This window comes from Mustela erminea, chromosome 15, assembly GCF_009829155.1.
Source record: "Mustela erminea isolate mMusErm1 chromosome 15, mMusErm1.Pri, whole genome shotgun sequence".
Lineage (NCBI taxonomy): Eukaryota > Metazoa > Chordata > Mammalia > Carnivora > Mustelidae > Mustela > Mustela erminea.
The window spans coordinates 74020304-74033857 of record NC_045628.1 but is presented as its reverse complement, the minus strand read 5'-3'; the positions used below and the strand labels follow the sequence as shown (position 1 = coordinate 74033857).

Below are 13554 nucleotides of genomic sequence, written 5' to 3'. Positions count from 1 at the left end.
TATTTGAAATCAACAACAGTGAGAGGATGCCTTCTGGTTTTGGGATCAGAGACCTGGAGGTCTCTCTAGGTTGATGAAGCAGACTCTTTCACAAAGTGAAAGACTAAGAGGAACATTCAGTAGTTCTGAGAAAGAGTGTGTCCTCAAGCATTTTCCCTCTCTTCCTGTCACTGTCTTTGGGTACAGGCTCCAGAAAGCCTGCCCCAGCGGATGCTCTCCTTAGGGTGGGCACTTACCTACCCGAAGTCATGAAAGATGCCTCCCCACTCCCTTCACAGATGATTCTCATTCAAAGTTTGCCCAAGGGATGGGGCTGAAAGAAAGCAATCCCCCCTAAAACTAGTTGGACTGAACAATATCTTAAAGCTGAGGGTTTAGAAGATATGTCCATTCCCCCCAATGGGCCGTTTTTCTCATTTGGCTTTGTCTTGGTGCCAAATAAATTTTGCTGCTCAAAGTTCAATCCACACTTATTTCTTTGATCCTCAGTAGTCAGGAGATTTTTATCCAAAGATTTCTAAATTTTCTCATTTTCTCACGGAGTGTTATGGAATAAATTGTGTTCCCCCAAAATTTGTATGCTGAAGTTGTCACCCCAGCTGCTCAAAATGTGATTATATTTGGAGATAGAGCCTTTAAAGAGGGGATTAAATTAACACAAGGTTGTTAGGGTGGGCCCTGATCCAATCTGACTGGTATCTGTATAACAAGAGGAAATTTGGACACATAGAGAAACCCTGGGTGTGCACGCACAGCGGAAAGACCATGCTAGAACACGATAAGAAGGTGGCCGTTTGTGAGCCAAGAAGAGGCATCTCAAAGGAAACCGAACCTGCCAACAGCTTGATCTTGGACTTCCAGCCTCCAGAACTGTGACAAACTAAATGCCCATTGTTGAAGTCCCACGTTCTGTGGTATTTTGTTATGCAGCAAACAAATACACTGAGGTAAGCTAACTTGCATTGGACTTACAGATGGATACTTTCAGGGTAAATTTTCATCTTTCATATCCAAGACAATAGACTTATGCAAATTCCCTTTAATTTGATAACCATTCTCTCTGTGTCACTTGTTACCAACTTCTGGATACAGGTGGTAAAAGTGTGGGACTTCGAAACAGGAAGGCTGTTGTCTGGATTTACTGGAGCTCATGGCAATGCTGGAATCACATGTCTGACCTTCGACACCAGTGGAAGAAGGTATGTGTCTTCTTCAGTCTCTTCAACCATTAGGCAGTGAGATCCTTGACATGATTTCCTGACAGGAGACTGTTTCCTAGGCTAATCACCGGGGGCAGAGATGGCTGTCTGAAAATATGGAGCTACAACAACGGACATTGTCTGCACACACTGAAACAGGGCAAGTCGCTTCCTACCAAGTGTTCCTATAACATAATGATGTGGGATTGGACATTTGTTGTCAGTGTAGAAGAGACAAATGAGCTGGAGTCTAGAATGCATGTAACAGTCCTGTGTCCTTCTCCCCCGCACTTCATTTTACCAATGACTACACTTCTACTGAGGAGAGCCATATGTTACATAAACATATGTGCTTCCAGCTGAGCCTCGTGCACTTGGTCCTTTATTACCTGGTATATCTATTTGAGGTCTCGAACGAGCTTAACTTTTCCGAACATTTTAAACATCACACAAGTCAAAATCTAGACAAACAAACTAAAAGCTAGTCTGTTTTATGCGTTATGGTGATTCCCCCCCACCCGCCCAAGGTGGCTTTATTCCACTAGTTCACATGCTGTGCCTGATCTTGGTAGAATTTCCACAATTCTGGCCTGTCACCCTTGTATGAGCAAGATAAAAGGCAGATGGTTTTCAACTCTCAGAGAATATAAATGAAGTCGAAGTAAGAAAGACAAAAATCACTCAGGGTAATGAATTTGTGATTCCCAGATCTGCTTTTGACTTGCATGCATTCACTTGTTCACTCACTCGCTCAGCAAGTGCCGGGCACCATGGAGGGTCCTGCCAGCAGAAGGCCAGCCTCCTCCCAGAGCTGAGCACGGGCGGGGCCAGTCTTTTAGGGCAGTGAGTGTAGCCGGAAACCAGCAGTGCTGTGGGGCCTTGAAAGACAGCTAACTGTGGTCTGAAAACTAGAAAGTCATTACTGAAGTTTTCCCCAGTTATCAGTTTGTTTGAGTCAATATGTTCAAGCTGGTTCAAGAACCGGTGAAGAAAAATGTCTAATATACTTTGATAATGTGATCTTTCTAGATGAAAAGCAAAGTGAAGTCTGTGATTGCACCTACGTGGAGGTGAACCAAAATAAGTGAGTTTTATTTGGCTTGGAAATAGAGAGGCATCGTTCTGATACAAAATCTATCCTGGAGGAGGACACCAAGAGAGTGAAGAGAATTTTCCAGAAGGAAATAGGTCAAAGAATTTCTAAGGATGCCAGTTGCTCCCTGATGGTAATTCAAGCGGCTAGGCTCTTCTAGAATATTATAAGCAATTCTCTGCCCATTTTGATGATTGCTTAGAGGTAGAGATAGGGAGCACTCTCTCTCCACCAAATGCTTTCTAAAGGAGTAAAGCAGACTAGATCACTAGAGTAATGAAATTTAGCACCCACAAGTCAAAGAATAAAAATCCTCTCCTGAACACTATGGGTGAAAACAATTCCTGATCAGTTTCTGCTTGTGCCTTACCTCCATGGTTCAACAAGGCTGTTAGGATAGAGTAAGCCTCGGGAGGGCAGCTGCTCACAGAGCATCATCTATAGATCTTGGAAATTATAGATCCCTTAAGTACCAGTGAAAACACTGACCCTAATTTATCCAATTACATTTTATCTTGTTCTTCATAAAAACTCTCTGGCTCTCTCCATTTATCCACAAAGACATGGCAAAATTAAACCACAGTCTTGACTGCAGGCAAAAATTAAAAAGAGGTAATAAGCTTAAGTATTGAAATGTGCTACTCTGTTACTGTTCTAGGTGTATCATAGCTGTTGGATGGGACAGAAGAATAAATGTATATTTTGTAAGTGGAATATACAAAATTAGATATTCAAAACCCTGCTTCCAATTGCCATCCCCCCCCCCCCAGAACCCATGGATTCTTTTCCCACTGAAAACATTTGTAGTAATTCCTCATGCTTCTTCTCTTTACTACAAGTCATGATACAGACAGAAGAACTCCCCCCTCCTTCCCTTCCTCCCTTTAAAAAACCTTTTTTTTTTTTAAAGATTTTATTTATTAATTTGACAGAGAGAAATCACAAGTAGACGGAGAGGCAGCCAGAGAGAGAGAGAGAGAGGGAAGCAGGCGCTCTGCTGAGCAGAGAGCCCGATGCGGGACTCGATCCCAGGACTCTGAGATCATGACCTGAGCCGAAGGCAGCGGCTTAACCCACTGAGCCACCCAGGTGCCCCAAAAAACCTTTTTTTAAATGTTTTTTGTTTCAGTCTCTTCCCTCTAGTTCTCTCCTCTGGGAAGAAGTGTAATGACTCTGCACACAGTTCTGGGAGGGGGTGGGTCCTACACCAAGAAGCAAGTGTCTGACACCAGCTGCTGTCCTATAATTCAGCTCAATCCTGACACCATCTCCCTGGAGCTGGTATTGGGTCCCACAGGTTATGGGCTTAGTCTCACAAGCTGGTCCTTCTTGTCCCTCAACTTCAGAGACCTCCCATGCTCTCATGACTTAAGAAATTCCAAAGCTTTGGGGCGCATGGGTGGCTCAGTGGGTTAAGCCGCTGCCTTTGGCTCAGGTCGTGATCTCAGGGTCCTGGGATCGAGTCCCGCATCGGGCTCTCTGCTCAGCAGGGAGCCTGCTTCCTCCTCTCTCTCTCTCTCTGCCTGCTTGTGATCTCTGTCTGTCAAATAAATAAATAAAATCTTAAAAAAAAAAAAAGAAAGAAATTCCAAAGCTTTTGGGAGCTATCTGCCAAAAATAGGGACCAAGACCAAATACTTGTTCCTTATCATAAACCACAATACCACAAAGTGTTAGCTAGAATTGCTATCAGAGACACAGAGGACATCCCCGGGAATCCAAAGCAGACCATGGCTTGAACGCGTAGCTCTCCACACCTTGCCTCGTGCTCTTATCCCTTGTACAGGCTGGCGTGCTCCCTCCTTCCCTGTACAGGGCCTTCAGCTGTATCTCACATTAACATCCCTAACTGAGTGTTAACCTCCCTATCAACTGCGCAGCCCTTTATTTTTTTCCTTCTTCCTCCCACTTTGTCTTTCTGCCCTAGTTCCTCTCTGGAAAGTGGAAAGAGGAGATGAAATGCCATCCATAAGCAGCTCTATGGGGGAAAAATTCTTTTTTTATGGCTTAGAGAAGGGGAAGGGATTCAGAGACAGGGAAAGCTGAAAATGCTGACTGCAGCTAAGTTTTAAATCTACCTGTGACATTTTATTTCCCCTGCTTGCTATGCTGGATGGTCATGGATTTCCAACAGTCTTTAAACGTTGTAAGTTCTTTATTCATTTGAAGGTGTACCATATTTCACAGTCTAAGCCTTGCATCCCCAGATGATTTGAAAGATGGCTACCAGAGAAGCCCTGGCGTTGAATTCGTCCTTTGGTATTATAGGTTCCTGAGCTGAAGGCTTTTGTTTTAACACATGCAACAGCTATGGGTCTTATTACGAAGGCGAAGCTGTGCAGACCATCCAAGCAGGGTTTGTCAGTTGACATATGATTTGTTGAAATGCAATCACCCAAACGGCAGAAGTGGATTGCTTTTTATTCCCACCAGCACTAGGGGAATTTGCTTTGACATTTCGAAAATCTACATCACTGGTGGGGTGAGGGGTAGGGTTATAAAATGTGCCAACACCTTCTCTCTGAAGTTGTGAGTATGTTGGCAGCTCATTTCACTGCTTATAGAACGTCTCCTCTTTGGCTTTGCATACAGGATGCACCACGTGACTTTCATCACTTCTGGAAGCCCCAGCCACACTGGCAGGATGACCTGGTGAGCCCCAGTCCACTGTCTGACTTCCACCCAAACAGGGGCACATGAGGCAGATACCTTTCAGTCCAAGGCTCTGCTGCAGCACGATTCATGATGGGTCCAGGTAGAGCTGGGAGCTTGAGCTCCAAGTGCTGCTTTAGCTCCAGGAAGAGTGACAGCCGGGGCATGGGGCCACAGAAACCAATCCACGCAACTCTCTGTGAGCTCAGCCACGACTCATGTCGTGCCGGAATGGCAGCCCAAGACGTGGTGGGTGTAACTTTGCTCAAAGAAGCCTCTACTTCCTGCTTCTGCTTGGCATGCAAAATTATATGCAATTACTGTGTCATCCTTGGGCAGCCACAGAGCCTAAGAGCTTACATTCCTGCCCTGTGATTTGTTGGTGACCCATAAGCAGGGAGTTCTTGTGATTCTTATTAGCAAAGTGCCCCCCCCCAACTTTCTATAGCCTCCCAGGGTGGAATGACCTTCCTCAAAATTGCCTGGATGCCAAGCCAATAAGACAAGTGCTAAGAAAGAAAAGTCACTGTGCCCAACCATCAGCTGCCATGGCTCAACCCTACCTTATACCCCCATAAATATTCCAAAAGGGACGAGTCACTAGAATACAAACTCCAGGAAACCAGACCTTGTCTGTCTTCACCATGGTATTCCCAGGACCTAGCCCAGCGTCCAGTTTATAGCAATGCCCAATTCATTTGTTTTCATTCAGCTAGCATATGCCAAAGGCCTATTGTGGGCCAAGTCTGCTTTATTCACTGAAGATGAAGTGATGAGCTTATTTCCTGGGGTTTGTGGATTAGTGATTATTGAGTGAAAGAACAAAGTTAAGCAGAAAATGCCCCGGAAGTGATGACCACTGTAAGGATGGGCATCATGCAAGTCCGTGAAGTTCATATAGTTACTCATTCAACTATTAATTCACTCAATACATGTTTCTGAGCTGCATAGATTGGTTCCAGGTGAGTCTTAGATGTGGGCAAGAACAGGAGGAGGAACCCATCTGCATCCTCTGTCTTAGGCATCAGATGAAGGGGAGTTAGCTGGGGGTGATTGGGGATTTGACTTCTTCCCCATCCCTCTCCATCTCTCTCTTTCTCAGAACCACGGGCACAAGGAGGACATCCTGTGTGTGGCTCAGTGCCCACCTTTTCTTCTTGCCACCTCCAGTTACGATGGGGAGGTCATCATTTGGAATGTCATCTCAGGCCACATACACTGCAAGTTGAACACTCCCCCCTGCTCTGATGATGCAGAAGATGGAAAGGGTAGGTCAGGGGTAGTACGCTCCTTGGCTGCTATGTGCAGGCCCCAGCAGCCTAGGACTCTGGCATGTCCTAAAGAGATCTCAGTTCTGGACAGCTTCCCAGTGTGTAGGGATTAGCCTGGTTTCAGGTTTAACCTGTTGGCGAGCGATTCCCAAAGCTGGGAGGGAGTTTTAGAGTTTGGCTAGCTCGGTCAACATCCCCAGGCACTCATCCATCAGACGTTGTCTCAGTCCAGCCCACCAACTCCTGGAGTCTTTTCTCATCTACTGTGCATCTAAAGGACTCTCTGCCTTGTTGAGCCCCTTGGGCTTTGCCACAGTGCTGATTAACCCCTTTGTCTTCACAGGCTCCTTTTGCTCAGCTAGCAAGGCTGCTCTCCCAAGCCACCTCAAACATCATCTTCTGTTGTGTCACTCAGCTATATGCCCAGGCTTTATGCCACCTTCTCCATCAGCCCCCTCAGGTGGTACCCAGGGTCCCAGAGTCCTCATCCCCTACACTCTGCCACATGGGTCAATCCTTATTACTTGTATATATGCATACACACACACACACACACACACACACACACACACACACGTACATGTATATATATGTGTGTATATGGTGTGTGTGTGTGTATACATATATATATTTCACATATATATACATACTTGTGTGTGTGCGTGTGTGTGTGTGTGTATATTAAAGATTTCATGTATTTATTTGTTTTAAGAGAAACCATACACAAGCAGGGCGAAGGGGAGGGCGGTGGGGAGAGAGAGAATCTCCAGCAGACTCCCCACTGAGTATAGAGCCCAAAGTGGGGCTCGATCCCAGGACCTTGAGTTCATGACCTGAGCTGAAACCAAGAGTCAAACACTCAACAAACTGAGCCACCCAGGCGTCCCTTATTACTTGTACATTTTATTCCAAAACTTTTGCCCAATCTTCCACCCCATTCTCCCTTAATTTTCTGCCCTGGTTCCATTTCTTCATGACCCTCTTTCTCTGCTAATGTGATCATTAGCCCGTACATTCATGGCTCCATTCAAAACACACTGTTGAGTTCTTGCTATGTGCCAGGCCCAGTGCTAGGTGTTGGGGCTGGTAACCACACCCCTCTCCCTCTAAGTCACAAACACTTTGAAAAACACACTTATCTATCCATTTCATGGCTGGCTATGTTGAATGGAAAACCATGGGAACCCACAGCCAAAGGCTTCCTACCACTCCTTGCCCTACTTCCAGAGTCCAGGTTCATCCTTCCCAAGTGGCAATCTGTAGACACCCAACTGCCAACAGCCGAGAGACCTACTACCTCACACCCATGGAGCCCCAACAGGGAGATACTGGAGATTTTACATAAAACCGGGGGATTCTTGCATCCCCTGAAACCCAACCAGCAAACCCTCAGAAAACCCCACCCACCCTGCAATCTCCTGGTTCAGGCACCTGATAACTTATTAGCCAAAGAACAGCTCTAATAACTCATTTGATCAGAAAATATCTTTGAGCCATTCCCATCGACATAACCCTGAGGGAGATGCATAGAAAAGACTAGAGAGAAACTTGAGGCTTAATGCTGCCTTCAAATGGCTCACAGTCTAAATTAAGACACAAGATGTGCATGCCCAACAGATAAAAGAATGATAAAGCAATGCCCAAGACTGCTGTGATTGAGACACACTCTGGAAGGCAGTGGCTAGAAACTGAATACCACGACATTAAAAAGAAATTATTACCTGTAGACTTTTTTTTTTTTAAAGATTATATTTATCTCTTTGTCAGAGAGTAGAGAATGAGCACAAGCAGGGGAATGGTAGGCAGAAGGAGAAGCAGACTCCCCACTGAGCAAGGAGCCCATTGCTCGACTCAATCCCTGGACCCTGGAATCATCGCCCTAGCAGAAGGCATATGTTTAACCGACCAAGCCACCCAGCCACTCCAGCCTGTTCCCTTATTGCTCAGTCTGTTCCTACCCTATAACATAAAAAAGATTCTTCTATGAGGCTCTTTCTGCTAGTGCCCAAAACTTTTAAAAATCTTTGAGGGAGAAGTGGTGGCATTTCCTTCTAATGATTATTTTCTTTGCCATTAAAATGAAAATAAAGTCACTGGCCAAGAATGCAATGTTGACCTTTTAGCCAGCAGCTCTAATTTAAAACCCTGTTTGTAGCAGAATTTTTGCTTAAAGTTATATGACTGCTGGCTTTGAGAAACTCCTTTTCTCCCCCAAATATGAAGCCAGCCATAGCTACCAATAATTCACATTTCTACATTGCACAAATGAGATGAAAATATGGGAAAGTGCCCTACCCTTCCAGGAAAGAGGAGTATTGGCTCTACTTGAAGGTCAAACCAGAACCCAGTGGTCTGGTTCACATGGAATTGGTTAAGAGGTCACCATCTTATTTGGAAAAACTGTCCAGACTGTTCTTCTGAAGTCATTTTGAGTAGAGAGGGGAGCTAAGGGAGAAAGGCAATGGTGTAAGCCAAGCCAAATGAGACCAAAACAAATGCTTTCTGCTGGCTTTTTGACATTTTAGCTTCATTCTTCCTTATACTGGGGATTGTCACATCTTCCTTGACATCAAAGAGAAAGAATTTGACAGTGAAAGAGAACGACAGAGATTGTAACCAGACTAAAATCCAGGAAAGCAGTGGGCTCACCCCGAGACCAAGACTTTTTCTTTTTTCTCCTCCCTCTCCCCTCCCCTCCCCATCCTCCTCCTCTTCCTCCTCCCCTCCTCCTACTCCCTCCTCCTTCTCCTCTTACCTCTCCTCCTCCTCCTCTTTCTTTGTTTATCGTGGTAAAATACACACAGCAACGTGTACAGTGCAATGGTATGAAATACGTTATGTGGCTGAGTAACCACCTCCACCACCCATCCACAGAACCTTCCATCATTCCCACCTAAAATTCTGTCCCCGCTTCACACCAGCTCTCCAGTCTCTCCTCCCCGCCGCCTCCCCTTACACCTTCTGTCTTCAGGATTCTGACTACTCCTAGTCCTTCCTGTAAGTGGAATCATACAGTATTTGTCTTTTTGTGACTGGCTTATGTCACTTACCGTATTGTCCTCAAGTTTCATCCCTATTGTAGCTTATTCAAGAATTTACTTTCTTTTTTTTTTAATTTTTTATTTTTTTATTAACATCTAATGTATTTTTATCCCCAGGGGTACAGGTCTGTGAATCACCAGGTTTACACACTTCACAGCACTCACCATAGCACATACCCTCCCCAATGTCCATAACCCACCACCCTCACCCTCCCCCCTCCCTCCAGCAACCTTCAGTTTGTTTGTGAGATTAAGAGTCTCTTATGGTTTTTCTCCCTCCCGATCCCATCTTGTTTCATTAAGTATTTACTTCCTTCTTCAGGCTGAATCATATTCCATTGTATGTGGATATGCCACAGTTTGATATCTGTTTTCCCATCCAAGACAATTGGGTTGCTTCCACATTTTAACTATTGTGAATAATGTTGCTATGAACATAGGTGTACAAGTATCTCTTCAAGACCCTGCTTTTCAATGATTTGGGGTATATACCCAGAAGTGGAATTGCTTCATCATGGGGTATTTTTTTAGATTTTTTGAGGAACCTCCGTACTGTTCTCCACAGTGGCTGCACCAATTTACATTCCCACTAATAGTGCATAAGGTCCCAATTTTTCCACATCCTTGCCAACATTTATTCTTTTCTTTTCTTTCTTTTCGTTCTTTCTTTCCTTCTTTCTCTCTTTCTTAATAGTCATCCTCATGGGTGTGAGGTGGTATCTCCTTGTGGTTTTGATTTGCATTTCCCTGATGAGTGAAGTTGAGCATCCCTTCATGTGCATATCAGCCATTTGTATAGCTTTTTTGGAAAACTGTCTGCTCAAGGCCTTTGCCCACTTTTGAAACAGGTTTTTCTGTTTTGTTTTTTGGGGGCTTTTTTTTGTTTCTTCTTTTTTTGTTATTGTTATTTTAGTTTTAGAGGTTCCCTCTAGTCTAGATATTAATCCCTTATCAGATATATGATTTGCAAATATTTTCGCTCATTCTATAGGTTGCGTTTTTACTGTGGGTAAGTGTTTTTTGATGCACATTTTTAAAAAAATTTCATGAAGTCCAATTTGTCTATTTTAAATTTTATTATTTGTGCCGTTAGTGTCATATCCCAGAAACCTTTGCCAAATCCAATGTCCTGATGTTTTTGTCCTCTGTTTTCTTCTAAGAGTTTTACTGTTTAAGGTTTTACCTTTAAGTCTCTTATCCACTTTGAGTTAATTTTTATATGTAGATAAGCATCCATTTTCATTCTTTTGCTGGTGGATATCCAGTTTTCCCACACCATTTCTTGAAGACTGTCCTTTCCCCATTGAACAGTCTTGGCACCCTTATCAAATATCATTTGACAATAAATATAAGGGTTCATTTTGGGGATCTCTATTCTATTCCATTTGTCTACATGTCTGTCTTTATGTCAATACCACGCTGTTTGATTACTGTAGTTTTATAGTAGTATTAAAATTGAGAAATGTGAATCCTCCAGTTTTGCTCTTCTTTTTCAAGATTATTTTGGCTATCTGGGGTCCCTTGAAATTCCATACAGACTTTAGGATGGGTTTTCTATTCTTTAAAAAATACCATTGACATTGCTTTGTGTAGTTTTATTTTATTTTATTTATTTACTTTTTGGGGGGGGTTGCGGAGGCAGAGGGAGAAATGGACTCCCTCCCGCCCAGGGGACCTGATAAGAGGCTCGATCCCACAATTCTAGGATCATGACCTGAGCTGAAGACAGACGCTTAACTGACTGAATCACCCAGGTGCCCCTAGATTGCTTTGCATAATATTGACTTTTTAACAATATTAAGTCAGCTAATCCATGAACATGGATATATTCCCATTTATTTATGTCTTCAATTTCTTTCAGCAATGTTCTGTAGGTTTCATTGTATAAGTCTTTCATTTTCTTAATTCCTGAATATTTTATTCTTTTAGATGTTATTGGAAATGGGGCTGTTTTTGTAATTTCCTTTTCAGATGGTGCCTTGTTTGTATATAGAAGAGCAACTGATTATTTTGGGCTGACTTTGTACCTTGCTACTTTGCCAGATTCATTTATTAGTTCTTAGATACTAAGCTTTTTAATTAGGAAACTAATATATTTATTTATAACTAATGATATTTGTTTATTATAATAATATGATATTTAATAAATATAATAATTTAAGTAGTATTTAGTATTTAATAATAATTATAATTAATATAGTAATATATAAATATTTTTAAAATACTCTATTTAATCTTCTATGTCATTTTCCTGAATTCTTTTAATATTTTTTCTCATTTAATGCTCACATTGACCCTGAGAGATAGGTACTATTGCACCCATTTTCATAGATCAGGAAACCGAGGCCAGAGAACTCAGTAACAATGATTAGGAGAGCTTGAGGGCCTGAGTCTACCATGTCCACTATGGTTTCCTGAGTGCACAGCACAGTGCTGAGCTCAGAGGCCAAAATAAATGTTGTTGAATGATTAACAACATGATACATGAGTGTCCTCACGGTTTTAAATACAAGGAGCAGCACCCCTTGTATTGAACTCCATTACCAACCCCATTTTTTATATGGCCCCTTATTTACATGAGATCATTCATTGCACCTCTACTCTGGGCAACCTATGTACCCTGGAGCACACAGACTCAAGGAGGGCAATATAAAGGGAGTTCCTTGCCCACAACCTCAAGTAGCAACGTTCTTTGTGGCTCTCACAGCTTTGCTTCTAAAGAGCTTGTTGGACTTTTCTTCTGCAGCAAATAGTTGAGTTCTGTGTGCCAAGCACTGTGAGGGGATTACAGATAAGTGATAAACAAGACAGATGTGGCCTCTGTGTGGAGGTCCTGGAAGTCTAGCCAGGAGACTGGAAGACCGAGGCGAAGCAGGGTGGTGGGCTTTGAAGTTATTCCAACACTTGGCTGTGCTGTGAAGATCGGGGCTTGACATCTCTCCCTAGAGAGCCCTCTCTGCCGCCTGCCCATGGTATCTTTCGAGATTACAGGTCGGATGCTGCTTCCCCTGAGAAGACTTCATCCTGCAGGTGCCATCAGCATCCTGTTCATTCCTGGGGCTAGTTCTGCTTTGGTTCGCTCTCTGCTTCCCTTTCTCTCTGCAGCCCTTACTGAAATGCCTAGGCTGTACCAGAGATTAAACAGACGTTGATAAAACGAACAAACAAACAAAGTGAATAGAAGCATGAACATCTTTATGGCCTTGAGCGAAGCTTTTTACCCTTATAAGCCTCTACTTCCTCATCTGGCCATGGGGTTAATAATCCAATAAACCATAGGATTTCACATGGTTTTCCATGGGATTTCACATGGTTTTCCATCTTGGTAAATGTCAAAGGTGACATAAGATTAATTCGTATTATTCCAATCCAGGAATTTTTGGAGAGTGAGGCTTCTTGAGGAACACCCATAAAATCCCGGGCAAATTCTCCCAAATCCTTGACTCTCTCCAAAAGCCCTAGGGTCCTGTGCTGCCAGGGCCATTAGCCTTCACACCGGACTTCACCTGGGTTGGTTCTTAACCAGCACAGGTGCCTGCTTGCCTGAGCACCCCTGTATGCTCGGCTCCAGCTTCAGGCCCACGGTGGGGTGTGGAGGGAGCAGGGCTGCAGGAAGGGGGCAAGAAAGGGCTGTGAGCCTGATGGAGATCACAAGGAAACTTTCCCTGGTCACCAGGCTCAGACCGGTGTGTTTCCTGCCTCACCTTCCTGAAGTCTCGGGCTGCCAAGTTTGAATCAGCGGCTGCTTCCCTCATCACCAATGGGCCTGGAGGTGAGAATGGCATCCCCCAGTGCTGCTCTTTGCTAAGACTTGGTCACTCTAAGCCCAGGTTTGGAGAGGGGGTTCCCCAGTCACTCATTCCTGTCCTCTGCAACCTCTCCTATCCCTCCCTCTGGCGGCTGTCTCTCCTTGGAACCCAGGCTGACAAGGCCCCCACCCTGGCCTACCCTGGCCCAGTCCTGCCAGCCAGCGAGGTGGTCACATGGAGAGTGAGGGCCTGACTCCCCCTTCCTCCAAATCAAGTTTCCTTGCCCCGGCTGCCCACTCAGAGGCCCTCTGCAAGTGAAGTGGGCCACAGAGGACATCATTGAGTCAGGCTGAGGAAATGCCAATCATAGTCTGTAAGGGGATGGCCACAAGCAGCCACAGCACATTCTGTAAGGGGAAGGCCACAAGCAGCCACAGGCAGCCTGACCAAAGAGCCTAAAGAAGGCGAACAAAGAATCCTGAGTGGAGATCGGCTACGTAGCCTGCTCATTTTAGGACGAAGAAGCTGGGGCTCCCCCAAGAACTTGAG

The 13554-nt window shown here is 44.2% G+C and overlaps 1 protein-coding gene across 1 annotated transcript in view; it reads left to right on the top strand.

Moving 5' to 3' along the window:
* Window positions 1-13554, top strand: part of LOC116574100 (WD repeat-containing protein on Y chromosome-like) — a 34076-nt gene that overhangs the window by 7236 nt on the left and 13286 nt on the right. Inside the window, exons 4-10 of the mRNA XM_032314619.1 lie at window positions 1093-1199; window positions 1280-1359; window positions 2229-2283; window positions 2951-2996; window positions 4885-4944; window positions 6047-6212; window positions 12933-13028. Coding sequence (XP_032170510.1) covers window positions 1093-1199; window positions 1280-1359; window positions 2229-2283; window positions 2951-2996; window positions 4885-4944; window positions 6047-6212; window positions 12933-13028 — 610 coding nt within the window. The remainder of the gene's footprint in view (window positions 1-1092; window positions 1200-1279; window positions 1360-2228; window positions 2284-2950; window positions 2997-4884; window positions 4945-6046; window positions 6213-12932; window positions 13029-13554) is intronic.